This window comes from Myotis davidii, unplaced genomic scaffold, assembly GCF_000327345.1.
Source record: "Myotis davidii unplaced genomic scaffold, ASM32734v1 scaffold97, whole genome shotgun sequence".
NCBI classification, from domain to species: domain Eukaryota; kingdom Metazoa; phylum Chordata; class Mammalia; order Chiroptera; family Vespertilionidae; genus Myotis; species Myotis davidii.
The window spans coordinates 1527832-1543262 of NW_006289392.1; the positions used below are offsets into that span (position 1 = coordinate 1527832).

General features: G+C 42.1%; 1 protein-coding gene across 1 annotated transcript in view; it reads left to right on the forward strand.

Annotated features, from left to right (window-relative positions):
- Positions 1-2450: 2450 nt before the first annotated feature.
- Positions 2451-15431, forward strand: part of NXPE2 (neurexophilin and PC-esterase domain family member 2) — a gene marked incomplete at its 5' end in the record, with an annotated part of 19155 nt that continues 6174 nt past the window's right edge. Inside the window, 3 exon segments of the mRNA XM_015562462.1 lie at positions 2451-2558; positions 3904-3959; positions 13012-13077. Of these exon segments, the coding sequence (XP_015417948.1) occupies positions 2451-2558; positions 3904-3959; positions 13012-13077 (230 nt within the window).

A 15431-nucleotide genomic window follows, 5' to 3' on the forward strand; every position in this document is an offset into this window, starting at 1 on the left:
ACAGACAGTCAAACTACAGTGGGAAGGCTGGGGCGGGTTGGGGGGAGGAGGGGAGGGTAAGAGATCAACTGAAGGACTTGTATACATGCATACAAGCATAACCAATGGATACAAGACACTGGGGGGCGGGCATGGGAGGCTAGGGGAGGGTCAATGGGAGAAAAAAAAAAGGAGACATATATAACACTCTTTGTAATACTTTAAGCAATAAAACAATTAAAAAAAAAAGAGAGCCCACTGTATGGGAGAACATATTTGCAAATGATACATCCAATAAGGGGTTAAGTTCCAAAATACAGAAGGAACTCATACAGCTTAACAAAAGAAAGACAATCTATTTTAAAAATGGGCAAAGGACCTCAATAGACACTTCTCCAAAGTGGACACACAGATGGTGAAGAGACATAAAAAAATGTTCAAAGTCACTGATCATCAGAGAGATGCACATTAAAACAACAATGAGGTATCACCTCACACCTGTCAGAATGGCCACCATCAACAAATCAACCAAGGACAAGTGTTGGCGAGGTTGTGGAGAAAAAGGAACCCTTCTGCACTGCTGGTGGGAATGCAGACTGGTGCAGCCACTGTTGTAAACAATATGGAGTTTCCTTGAAAAATTAAAAATGAAACTCCCATTTGACCCAGTGATTCCACTTCTAGGGATATATCCTAAGAAACCAGAAATACCAATCAGAAAGCATATATGCACCCCTATGTTCGTAGCAGCACAATTTACAATAGCTAAGATTTGGAAACAGCCAAGTGTCCCTCAGGAAATGAGTGGATAAAAAAGCCTTGGTGTATCTACACAATGGAATACTACATGGTGATAAGAAAGGAGGAACTCTTACCTTTTGCAAAGGCATGGATGGCCCTGGAGAGCATTATCCTGAGCAAAATATATGCCAGTCAGAGAAAGGTAATTATCACATGGTCTCACTTGTACATGGAATCTAATGAACAAAATAAACTGGTGGGGAAAAGGAAAAATGAACAGAACGCACTCCACATATTGAGAAGAACCAGCCAAATCCATCCTCAGGGGTGCAGGAACTGTGGACAAGAGCTTCTGCTTTCCCTCTTTCCAGTTTTCCTGACACTTCTGCTGCTATTGTGGAAGTGACTAATCCCGCAGGACAGCAAAATAAGGCAAGAAAGGGGAAGTGCACGGTGTACAGAAATATGTGCGGTCTCAACCAAAGGTGATCCTGGACTGTGATTGGCCGTATCTATCCCCTAAAGCAAAATTCCGCACTCCCTCCTGGCTCCCATCTTCTGGCTCCGTGGAGTGCGCAGCTACAGGCCATCAGAAGGGATGCCTGTGATTCCAGCGGGCACACTGTCGCCACAAACGGCTTTTCAGCTTTTGATCAATGAAGCTTATAGGGAAACCCCTACCCTGAAATGAATGCAAAGACTGTTCTAACCAAAAGAAGTCTGGACGACTGTAATTCCTGTGAGAGAGTATGAGAATATGATGGAGGAAACATTCATCCACAGGTGCGGTATCCGCTAACTCGTATTTGTGGGTTTAATGGCAGAGACAGGAGGGTGATCCACAGATCGGCCAGTGCTTTTCAAATGGTGCATTACAGCTCTTTGGCATAGTAAAATTGTTTACTTGGACATGAAAAATACTTTAAAAATGGTTAAAATGGAATGGATTAAAATAGAATAACTAGAAAATACGCAGTAATATGAATGTCATTTTATTTAGTGTGTGTGTGTGTGTGTGCATGTGCGCGCGCCCTGAAATAGGCTTTGATAATTTGATATGATTTTCTTACTGTGGTCCTGGGCAAAAAAGTTTGAGAAAAACCTGCCATAATTTAGCTCTTTGCCACATACTTTTGGGATTCTGGTTTAAAAAAACCAAAATCCCAACCATTCAACAGTGACAATTCTCTAGAATACACCCTTTCCCTTTATGCAATCTTTCTTAACCTCGTTAGCATGAGAAGACTAAAAGCCTGAGGTGGAAGCAATCTACCTAAAGACACAAATGGGAGGTTTAGAATGAAGTCTCTGGAGGCAGATAAGATTGGGGAGGAAGGACACCAGATAAACAAATGTGTGCGCATGTGTGTGCATCCAAGAGAATTAGAGACCAGGGTTCACTGGAGGGCACCAGAAAAATGTTTTTCTTAGGGCAAGCAGTTGCGCTGGGTAAAAACCTTGATGAGAGAAACGGCTCAGAGCCTGGATGTCACTTCAAACTGAAGAAGGTCAGGAACCAAGAGTCCTTCAACCAGTTCAATTCCCTGCTTCAAAGAGGGTTGTTGTTTCCGATTTCTGTAAGAACATATAATGGAACTTTCCAGAGACCCAGGAGATAGCAGCACGTAGAACATAATCCTATTCTGGAAAGCACTGAGGAGGAACCAAAATATACAGAGCAATGTCATGTTTAATTTATTTAATGTGTGATTATTTCTCCTCTTTTTTCTTATGGTGTACTCACTATGTTTCCAAATGCAACAGCTCGTAAATTACTGGTGATGCTGATATTTATCTTAGTTTTCTGGGCCATTTACTTGTCTTTAAAAGAAATAAAGGTAGGAACTTTTTCCTTTTTCAGAACTTCAGGGAAGATCACAGTGACTTTGAATACTCATCTTTCTCAAGGCAAAATTTAAGTTAAAAGCATATCATCTTAGCTTCATGTGGGTGAGAAAGTTCTCTGTTTAGCCATAATCCCTCTGACAATACCTGTGCTATTATTATTTTTTTAGTGACAGGTGGGTTTCCAGCCATCTCTATATCATTTGGCACTGCTGGCTAAAATCCTGGCTAAAAATTCTCTTTTGCCTTTGTCTCCGAGGCTCCAGCCCAATTAAACCCGTTTCAGTTCTCTGACTTCTTCACAGCGGTTTTCTTATTCTTTGCATAGTTCAGTTAGTGTTTTTTTAAATATATATTTTATTGATTTTTTACAGAGATGAAGGGAGAGAGATAGAGAGTTAGAAAGATTGATGAGAGAGAAACATTGATCAGCTGCCTTCTGCACATCTCCCACTGGGATGTGCCCGCAACCGAGGTACATGCCCTTGACCGGAATCGAACCTGGGACCCTTCAGTCCTCAGGCCGGCGCTCTATCCACTGAGCCAAACCGGTTTTGGCGTTAAGTTAGTGTTTTTGTTTTCATTTTCTGTAATCTTTCTTAACTGATCTTGCTTCACTTTCTCCTCCTCCCAACCAGGTAGCACAAAAATGATCTTACAACACTTCTGCCTTCATCATCCTCTTGTCCCAATCAAATACTTTCATCATGGTTTTCACACATGACAGAACCAGATCAACTCCTTAGCCACTCAAGGTTCTTCTATATTTGAACCCAACTTCTTTTCAAAATGACTCTCACCTTGGTTTAATAGAAACTCCCAGCTCCAAGTAAGAAGGGCCACAAGTCCAGGACATTCAGGCATTGATGTGAACTGGTGAATAATAGAGCTCTCGGACCACAGCTCAGAATGTTTCTCTTTGCAATTCCTCCCTATATATCTATGCTCTCTACCTTTCTACCTTTAATCCTCTTCTCTTTCACACTTGTATCCTTCAATTTACACGCTCAGATCCCATCCACTACTGCCGGAGGCTAAAGCAAACAGCAATTAGCATAAAAGTGCAAAAAGAGACATTGGAAGGCCAATGGACTTTGATATTCAGTGGCTCAAGGCGATTTCCCAAACTGATAGTCTTTACATTGTATACCAAACTTTACCTTTGATCTGCCTGTATGCATTGCTAAAGGGCAAATGTGTATTCAGAGTGAATAAAAAGCAGACGGGACCCAGTCTCGGTGAGCCTTTTCACAAAAGAGGTTTCCACCAGCCCCCCATGCCTTCTAAATTCATATTTCTTGTGTAGCATTTTCATTTGTGCGTCGGCCCCTCCTTCAGATCCTGAACCTCGCCGTGCAGGTCATGGCATGCTACCAATATTACTGCTTCTTAAAGTGAGATTTGGACCTGAACACCTGTGTGTGTGCATGTATGTGTAAAATGCAGATTTGAGGTCCCATTCCAGAGCTACTGAAATCTTTTAGGCCTGAGCTTAAGTATTAACAAGCTCCCCAGTTGATTCTTATGCTACAGTTTGAGAATCTCTGCCTATGTACTCCCAGAACTGAGATCCATTCTGATTCCCACTCTTGAAATACAGGGCTGGGCAAAAGTAGGTTTACTGTTGCAAGTACGCAAGAGTTTATTCCTGTATTATTGTTTATTAATCATTGCATTATTTTTATAGCAACACCTGTAAACCTGCTTTTGCCGCACCCTGCATGTGCTGCTCTTTGGGAATGTCCACCTCAGTCTTCCACTCGTGTCCCCAGCAAAGAGAAACGCACTGATTTATCATCTCCCACCACCTTCCTTGGCAAAAACAAAAACCCAGCATCCACTGGAAACAAATTCCCTGCTCTTTCTCCTTCCTCTCCTGTGTTGTCACAGTTCATTAGTCAACCAAGCCAAAACTCCCCACAAGCAGTCTCATAAATTCTACCTCCTAGATATCTCTCAAATCTATCCTGTTTTCTCCACCCTCATTGTCTAGCTTTAGTCCTAGTTCTTTGTCATTTCCTGTCTATGGTGTTGAATAGTTTTCTAATTAGTTCCCTGCCTCCAGTCTCAGCCTACTTTAATCACTTGTTACCCAATCATTTGTTTAACACTAGAAACAGCTTAATCTCCATCTCTTAGTATTTCCCTCATTCTGACATCCCCCCCCAAAAAATACCCTTTACTTTCTAAATTAAAATACTGTATAATTTATCTATTTATTATGTTAATTGATGATTGTCTATCTTGACCTACTACCAGGCGACCTACATAAAAGCAAGGATTTTTATCTGTGTTTACTTTTTTGGTCTAACAAATATAGAAATGACAAATTATAGAACTAGAGAACAGAAAAATGGTTGCCAGGAGTTAAGGGATTAGGGAGGGTGGGGTAGGAGGAAATATGTGTGGCTAAAAAAAGCCAACATAAAGGAGCTTTATGGTAGGTAATGGAAATGTTCTATATCTTGACTATATCAGTGTCAACTTGCTGGTTGTGATATTTTACTATAATTTTTCAAGCTGTCACCATTAGGGAAACTGGGTAAAAAGTACATGAAAAAACTTTCAGGATGGCTATTATCAATAAGACAAGTGTTGCAGAGGTTGTGGAGAAAAGTATAGAAAAATAGAGTTGAATATTTAAAAGATTAAAGTGTGGAGAACAGTCTAAGATAAGAAGCAATGCTAGTTGTGTGACAAAGAAATTTTTCAGTGCTTTAAATATTAAATACCTCTAAAACTGTCAAGCAGTAAACTGATAAAATATATTTTGTGTAAAATTGAGCGACTAAATGTTACAATGTTTATTATGTAAAGAACTAATAGTAACTGAGAAATAAAAGCATTGAAATCAAAGTAAAAGGAAATAGACCATTCAGAGGAGAAGAAGGAAGTATTTGAAGGAAACGAAGGTTGAAACACATCGGTATTAAAATAAATATAATGTAAAATAATAGTAAGTCTCCATTTTCACCAGTAATTGAATTTATTGGGGTGACATTGGTTAATTAAATTGTATAGGATTTGGGTGCACAATTCCACAATACATCATCTGTAGTTTGTGTTTACCACCCCAAGTCAAGTCTCCTCCCATTACCATCTATCCTTCCTTTGCCCTCTTCTACTTCCCTCAACCCCTCTTTCCCCCTGGAAATGACCCTTCTGTTGTCTGCGTCCATGATTCTTTCCTTAATCCTTTCACTCTTCTCACCCAGCCCTCAACCTCCTCCCCTCAGACAGCTGTCAGTCTGTTCTCTGTCTCCACTTTGTTTATTTTGTTCATTAGATTCCACATATGAGTGAAGTCATATGCTCATGGTCTTTCTCTACTGGTTTATTTCACTTAGCTTTCCAGGCCCATGCATGCTGTCACAAGAGGTAAGATTTCCTTCTTTTCTATGGCTGAGTCATATTTAATTGTGTAAATACTACCCAAAGCGATCTATAGGTTTAACACAATTCCTATCAAGATACCAATGGCTAGAAGCTGTCAATGGGGGGAAAAAGGGACACAAGTAATACTTTCAACAATAAAAATTTTTAAAAAGGCACCAATGGCATATTTTACAGAACAAGAACAAATATTCCAAAAACTTACATGAAACAACGCAAGATCATGATAAGCCTTAACAATCTTGAGAAAGAAGAATAAAGTTGGAGGAATCATGCTACCTGATATTAAACTATATTACAAGTCCATAGCAATCAAAACAGCATGGTACTAGCATAAAGACAGACACATAGATTAGTGGAACAGAAGAGAGAGCCCAGAAATAAACCCATGCCTTTGTAGTCAGTTAATATTTGACAATAGAGGCAAAAACATACATGGGGTAAAAATCGTCTATTCAATAAATGGTGTTGGAAAAGTTGGACAGATATATGCAAAAAGTGAAATCAGACCACCTTCTCACACCATATGCAAATAGTTTTAATGACAATGCTTTATACTTTAAGCAAAATTATTTAAACTGTTGAATTTTGTAAGGGAAATTTAGTCAATTGAGTTATCTAAATACGACCCCTTTCTCTTGGTGAGCAATCAGCTATCCAAAGTCATCAGTCAGCAGGTGATTTTATATTATACTAGAGGCCTGGTGCATGGATTTGTGCACCAGTGAGGTCCCTTGGCCTGGCCTGTGGGGATCAGTGGACCTCCGAGGCACTGCAACCTGGCTTTACTTGCCAGCTCGTCGGGCTCCAGCCCACTGTCCATGTCAATTCTGCACAGTACGAAGTAGTGTATGAAGCAGCAGGCAGCTGGGGAGGAGCCCATGCCTGGGCTGGGTGCCATGCCGCTTCTGCTCATCCCAGCCCCACTGTGCCTGCTCCCACCGCTGCTCAGGCAGGCAGGGGGAGTGTCCGTGGGAGAGGCTCATGCAGCAACTGCACTCGCCAGCGGTCAGCCCGGCTTGTGGCTGAGGGAATTCCCCTCTGTGGGAATGCACTGACCACCAGGGGGGCAGCTCTGGCCCTGCTCCCCATTGCCCTGCTACTGCTGTCAGTGGCCTTCCTCTGCAGGAGGTGACTAGCAGGCCAATTGCTAGCCTCGCCCCGCCCTTCCCCCCTGTCCCCATCGCCCCTCCACTATTGCTGGTCACCGCCACCTCCCAATGCCCATCCCCTCCCTCTGCCCGCTGGCACCTGCCTGGCTGGCCTGGTGCAGCCCACTCACTGGCCCTGCCTGCCTCTGATCAGTTGTTCCTGATTTGCATATTAGGCTTTTATTATATAGGATGATTTCACTTATATGTGGAATCTAAAGAACAAAACAGACAGGCAAACAAAATTGAAACAGACAGATACAGAGTAGAGACTGATGGTGGCCAGAGGGGAGGGGTGATAGGGACTGTGTGAAAAAGATGAAAGGATTAAGAAGTACAGATTGGTGGTTATAAAATAGTCATGGGGATTTAAAGTACAGCAAAGGAAATATAGCCAATAATATTGTGTATTGTGCCAGGTAGGCACTTGAAATCATAAAGTATATGATGATCTAACCACTGTGCTGTACCACTGAAACTAATACAAAATAATATTGGATGTAAACTAATTGAAAAACTAAAATTAAGAAAAAAAAGTGGATTTTTCATGAATCTTTCATTCACGCAACTATTTACTAGAATATGATTTATGTGCTCTGACTGGTTTGGCTCAGTGGATAGAGCATCGGGCTGTGGACTGAAAGGTCCCAGGTTTGATTCCGGTCAAGGGCATGTACCTCGGTTGCGGGCACATCCCCAGTAGTGGGTGTGCAGGAGGCAGCTGATCGATGTTTCTCTCTCATCGATGTTTCTAACTCTCTATCCTTCTCCCTTCCTCTCTGTAAAAAATCAATAAAATATATTTTTTAAAAAAGAATATGATTTGTGTGATGTTGCATAATTGCTTTGGAATAACCATATATATTGTTCTAAAAAAGTCTTTGACAATAGTTACGATGAACAAATAGAGGGGCTCTGGTGCAAGTCCAGATCAGCTGCCGCCTGTGGTTCGGCACCAGCCCCACGCCACCTGGAAGGAGCTCTAAAGTGACCTGGGGTTGGTAGCTGCATGTGTGGCCTTGGCAGTGCCTGGGAGAGGCTATGTTGAGAACAGGGCTGACTGCCACAGGAGCCGCAGGACATCTGCTACATAACGCCACTCTGCCAAGACTGGAAGACATAGCAGACCTACTTACCACATAGAAACAAGCACAGGGAGGCAGCCAAAATGAGGAGACAAACATGTCCCAAATGAAAAAGTGACAAAATTTCAGAAAATGAACTTACAAAATGGAGGCAAGCGATGTATTGGATGCAGAGTTCAAAACGCTGGTTATAAGGATGTTCAAGAAACTTAAGAAACAAATAGATAAACTCAGTGAGAGCTTCAACAAAGAGCTAGGAAACATTTTAAAAAGTTAGAAATTAAGCCTGGCCATCGTGGCTCAGTGGTTGAGCATTGACCTATGAACCAGGAGATCACAGTTGGATCCCAGGTTGTGGGCTCAATTCCCAGTGGGGATTAGGGTATAGGAAGCAGCCAGCAGCTGATCAATGATTCTCTCTCATCATTCAAGTTTCTATCTCTCTCTTCCTCTCTTAAATAAATAAATATATTTTTTAAAAAGTTAGAAATTAGGAATATAATAACTGAAATGAGGAAAACATAGAAAATTGAAATGGAAAAAAGAGCTGGGGTAGTAATTAATACTGCTTTCAGACAAAATAGTCTTTAACACAAAGTCTATAACAAGAGACCTAAAAGGATATTTCATATACAATAGCCCAGATATGGAAGCAACATATGTGTCCATTGGTAGATAATTGGATAAAGAAGATGTGGTACATATACACAATGGAATACTACTAGGCCATAAAAAACAATGAACTCTTACAATTTGCAACAACATGGATGAACCTAGAGGGTATTATGTTAAGTGAAATAAGTCAAACAGAGAAAGACAAGTACTATATGATTTTACTTATGTGTGAAATCCAAAAATCAAAATAAATACACAAAACAGAAACAAACTCATTGATATAGAAAATAGACTTAGGAGCCTGGATGAAAAAGGTAAGGGAATTAAGAAGTACAAATTGGTAGTTTCAAATAGTCATGGGGATGTAAAGTACAGCATAGAGATATGGTCAATATTATTGTAATAACTATGGATGGTTTCAGGTACTAGACTTATTGAGGGGATCACTTTTTAAATTATATAAATGGCAAAGGTACTAGTAAATACTTCAAAATCAATCAGCAAATAATATATACTTAAGCTATATAATAAAAGCCCAATATGCTAAGTGTCCGGTCGCCCGTTCAACCAATCAAAGCATAATATCATAATGATATGCTAAGGCCACTCAACTGCATGCTATGATGTGCACTAACCACCAGGGGGCAGACAGTTGACCAGTCAACCAGTCGCTATGACATGCACTGACCACCAGGGGGCAGATGCTCTGACTGGTAGGTTAGCTTGCTGCTGGGGTCCAGTAGATCGGGACTGAGTGAGACAGGCTGGACATGCCCTGGAGCCCTCCTATGGTCCTTCCCCAGCTGGCCAGCCTCCTGCATCCCTCTCTGGCCACGATTATGCACAGGTGGGGTCCCTCAGCCTGGCCTGTGCCCTCTCGCAATCCAGGAACCCTCAGGGGATGTTGGAGAGCTGGTTTCGGCCTGATCCCGCAAGCCAGGCTGACTGACCCCACTGGTGCACGAATTCATGCACTGGGCCTCAAGTTTTATATAGTTAATTAAAAATATTTTTATTGATTTCAGAGGGAAAGGGAGAGGGAGAGAGAGATAGAAACATCAATGATGACAGAGAATCAGCTGCCTCCTGCATGCCCCACACTGAGGATCAAGTCTGCACCCTGGGCATATGCCCTAACCTGGAATCAAACCATAACCTCCTGATTCATAGGTCAACACTCAACCACTGAGCCATGCTGGCCAGGCTATATAGTTAATTTTTATGCCAGTGACTTCAAATACAATAATTGATACAAAAGGGCAGATTTGGTTCAGACCAACTTTTCCTAATCAGACTCCCTTATTGTGTTGATGAATAATGATTAGGGTTAATTAGACCTATTGCTCAGAGTCAGTTCAGCTGGTAGTAAAATCATGGGCCCCATACAGGTCACCTCTACAACTGTGGTTTTAGTGATCCAATTTGCTAAAAGGAGTATAATCAAAAAACTGTTTTCTATGTACCTATAGTTCTCCATAGTTAAAATACTTCCAGACTCAGTAATTTTGTATAGCCCATCACTTCCTATCATGTATACCATGGAACAGCAATCCTACAAAGTATTAATAGATGCTTTGCAAAATAAAAGGAGGAGGGTTGTGAATGGTACCATTATGTAGTCTACTCTTTACAGCAACTGAATCGCCAAATTTTATGAATTGTGCCTCCTAAATATCTGCTGAGCCCAGACACTTCACTCACTATTGTTGCCCCTGTCCTTGTATAAACCATCATTGTGCCTCAGTTAGGTTACGGCAACTCCAGAGCTGGGTTTCTTGCCTACAGTGTTGTTTCCTTCAATCTGTTCTCCACACTGTACCCACACTGTGTTTCTAAACACAGATGACTTTTACGTTTCCTTGCTTAACACCATTAATGTGACCTTAATGCTCTGAGGATGAAATCCAAACTCTTTAACATGTTTACAGAACTTTCCAGGCTCTGCAGTCTCTTGTCTCACAAATGGAACATGTTCCCTTCCAGCCCTAGCGTTTCACACGCCTGGCCTCAGACGGCATTTTCTCCACGTCTGCATTCTGTTCTCCAATCAGAACACTTATTATACTATTAAGTTTTCAATACAGGTTTATATCTTTTGCTAATTTGTAAGCTGTGTAAGGTTATTTTTCACCATGCATGCATTCATTCAATTTATAAATAGTTGTTAGCACATTCTGTATTCCAGATATAGCTCTAGATGCTTGGAAGTCAACATTTTAGTGGATGAGAAAGACAACAAACAAATAAATAGTTTTGTAACATAAAGTCATCAGAATAAGGGATTTTGTAGGTGATGGGGGCACTATTTTAAAAAGTGGCCAGGTAAGGCCTGTCTTGAGTAGCAACCTGAAGGAAGTGAGGAAGTGAGCCATGTGAATTCTGGGGGAAAAGAGAGGGATTAGGGTCTTAGGCAAGAGCACGCTGGAATGTTCCAGGAATCCTGAGAGGGACCACTGAGGCTGGAATTCCAAGAAGGAGAGAGGAGGCCAAATGGGTAGGAAGCAGCACCGTAGAGGCCATCTATGTATGACAGGAAGCCACTGATGGCCACTGCTTTGTCTCACAGGCCAAGCATAATGCTTAACACCTAGGACATCCCAGTAACTGCTGGCTCATTTGTGTGTGTGTGTGTGTGTGTGTGTGTGTGTGTGTGTGTGTGTGTGTGTGTGTGATGAGAACACTTAAGATACACTGTCTCAGCAAATTGTAAGAATAGACTATGTTATTATTAACTACTAGAGGCCCAGTGCATGAGATTTGTGCACGGGGGCAGTGGGGAGGGGGTCCCTCAGCCCAGCCTGTGTGCTCACAGTCTGGGACCCCTTGGGGGCCTAAGCTGGCAGTCAGACATCCCTCTCCCAGTCTGGGGCTCTCACAGTCCGGACCCCTTGTTCCTTACCCACCACCTGCAGTGGAGGCGAGAGAGGCTTCCGCCACCACCACTGTGCTGGCCAGCTGTGAGCCTGGCTTCTGGCTGAGCAGCACTCCCCCTGTGGGAGTGCACTGACCACCAGGGGCAGCTCCTGCATTGAGTGTCTGCCCCCTGGTGGTCAGTGCACATCATAGAGACCCGTCGTTCCACTGTTCCGTCAATTTGCATATTATGCTTTTATTATATAGGATAGTTACCATGCTCTATATCTGATCCCAGAACTTAGTCCTCTTTAAGTTTATACATTTTGATCATCATCTCTCTATTTCTCTCAACCCCCAACCCTGGAAACCACCATTTTATTCTGTCTCTCTGCGTTTGACTTTTTAAAATTCAATAGCAACCACAAGTGAGATCATTTAATATTTATTTTTCTGTATCTGGCCTGTTTCACTTAGTACAATATCCTCCACCTTCATCCATGTTGTCACAAATGGCAGGATTTCATTCATTTTTAAGGCTGAATAATTTATACATAGGCCACACTTTCTTTATCCATTCACCCATTGACAGACACATAGGTTATGTTCACACATGACTAACGTGACCAATTCTGCTGCAAACCTGGGGGTGCAGATCTCTCTTCAAGCTCCCAGAACGATTGAACCAGAGCTGTGGGAGGAAGCCAAGCAATCGGAGTGGCAGCAGCACTCACACAACTCTGACGCGTGCACAGGTGAGAAGCGCGGGGAAAATGCAGTGAAAGCCCACACTGCTACAGGTGGTAAAGTGAGCAGGGCATGGCTTGTTAAAAATTAGAGGGAAATGCAAAGAAATAGATATTTGATTAATGCTACATGGAACATGAGTGACTCTCTCTGGACCTCCAGACTCTTGGCATTAACAGGAGAACAGTTTTCCAGAATCCTAAACCTTCACTCCGCCAGAATATCTTAAATAAATCCAAATAAAGAAAAGAAAAAAAAACACCTACAGAGAAAGTTAAGGGTGGTTCAATCCACCTAGACAGTGATTAATTCTTTTAAAAAAATATATATTTTATTGATTTTTCACAGAGAGGAAGGGAGAGAGATAGAGAGTTAGAAACATCGATGAGAGAGAAACATCAATCAGCTGCCTCCTGCACATCTCCTACTGGGGATGTGCCCGCAACCCAGGTACATGCCTTTGACCGGAATTGAACCTGGGACCTTTCAGTCCACAGGCCGACGCTCTATCCACTGAGCCAAACCGGTTGCGGCCAGTGATTAATTCTTACTTTAATATCTGGGAAGGTATCAGGCTAACTTATCTTTCCATTTTTTTGAAGGTCCAACGTAGGAGTTGAATTGCTGAAAGACTTTACCTCTAGCAAGGTCTTACAATGCAACAGTAAGTCTATTGTGCTATTGCCTGTCATGTCCACAATCTATTCACTTGAAGGACATTCTTATTTTAAGAGATATTTGACATTTACCTTAAAATTTTTTTTTCTATATTTACAAGGTGTTTTTTTAAAAATTTTTTTGTTAGTCCTCACCGAAGAATGTTTTTCCATTGATTTTTAGGGAGAGTGGAAGAGAGAGGGCAAGACAGAGAGAAACATTGATGTGAGAGAAACACACCAATTGGTTGCCTCCTGCACGAGCCCCAACCAGGGCCCAGGCTGGGGAGGAGCCTGCAACTAAGGTACATGCCCTTGACTGGAATCAAACCCGGGACCCTTTGATCTGCAGGCCAACGCTCTATCCACTAAGCCAAACTGACTTGGGTTACATTTACCGTTTTGATCTCTCATTTCCTGTGACAGATAGTATCAATTGTTTGGGGTTTTATTGAAGAGATTTTATTTTTGTAGGAGCTGCATTTTTGTCTGGAGTCAGATATAAAAAACTTGGCAATTCTTAATTTCAGCTACCTATTCTCAAAATGTGCAGGTTATTGTTGTTATTTTTTTAAATCCTCACCTGAGGAGACTTTTCCATTGATTTTTAGGGAGAGTGGAAGGGAGAGGGAGAGACAGAGAAAAACACCAATGTGAGAGAAACACATCGATTGGCTGCCTCCTGCATGCATGCCCCCAACCAGGGCTGGGAGCCTGTGACCAAGGTAGGTGCCCTTGACAGGAATCAAACCTGGGACCCTTCAGTCCGCAGGCTGACCTTTTATCCACTGAGCCAAACCGGCTGGGACTGTACAGGTTAATTTTATTTAAACTTGAGATTTATTTCTGAAAAGCCAATAACTGGGTACTGGTGCTCTGTGAAAATGTGTCAGGTGAAACTCGGAGTTAGGAAATTCCTTTGGTGGTTTCTAACCTGTTTTTCAGCCAAACCATCTCAGCGAAAGGCCCATAAACTAGCGATTTTTGTGATTTCCCCCCTCAATTTTATCACATGGACTTCAGTGGTCAATATAAAACCATCTCACTCATAAAAGGATGTTTCTGCTACTCTGAAATTAAAGTGAATTTCAGAAAAGTAAAAGACTTCTGTTATAACAGTCAACAGAGCCTACATTCACTCTGTTCATGAATTCAGCAAATATTTATTGAGGACCTACTCTAGGCAAGGAATTTTGCAAAACCCCGTGGAGAACATAGGTATAAATAAAGAGCCCATTCTAAAGTTCACGCTCTGTGGAAAAGTCAGATTCCCTTTCTGCCGTGGCAACCACCTTCCATGCCCAACTTTTACACCAAAGAAGGTTCTTAGTTTCTTGAGACAACTTGAAGTCCTCTTAATCTCTCTGGTTTCTCTGTTGCCTGGACAGTAATTTCTAGTAAAGTCAGTGGTTTCTTAGAAGATAGTGCCAGACTGTTATTTTTTCAGAGCCATTTATAAACCTGGTATAATTTAATATGGATAAGTTTAAGTTCCTAAACTTATACCCCAAATCCCAACCATCTAGGTAGGTGACACAGAAGGTGTGGCTTTAAAGTGGCACAAATATAAAAACGTGCTGAATTTTACCAAGTGGAAGCCTGATATGAGTCAGTGAAGACAGTTTAGGCTACTTTGTAAAAGAATCCTCTCTGAGGATACATTTATTGATTTCAGATACTGAGGGAAGGAGAGAGAGAGAGAGAGAGAGAGAGAGAGAGAGAGAGAGAGAGAGAGAGTTCAGTTGCCTTTCCTATGAGCCCTGACTGGGGATACAACCCCTAACCTGGGTATGTGCTCTGACTGGGAATGGAAACCCCACCCATTTTGGTGTACAGGGCCTGTGATGGCCCAGGACGAGGCTGCTTTTATAGCGGAGTATTCAGAATAAGGAGGTGATGGGTCCTATCTTTCTCTGCACTAACCAGACCACACAGACTATTACGTTCAGTTCTGAGCACAACAATGAAACATTTAAGGGGTTTTAGATTTAGCCAGAGAACATGATTCTGGCACACACAAAATAAGATGTATGTGGCACTCATTTCATAAATGTTCAAGTGTTTGTCATGGGTAAGCAGCGTGGGGAGGGGAGATTTACAATTCCGCAAGGCCAATGTCAGCAGTACAGCGATCAGCGGGGACACTGCTGCTTCACGGCCAAGCATTTCCTCCTGATTTGGCCAGCTGTCTCCCGGTCCAGTGGCCTGAGCTGTGGCCACGGAAACATGTGAATGTGCAAGAGAAAATCTATCCCCGCACCAGGAAAAACTACTCAGCGGGAACGCTGTATCCCCCCTTTACGATGAACTTGTTTAACACATATTTGTGGAAGAGCAGAGGGCAGAGGTAGAGAAGGGTGGAGGGA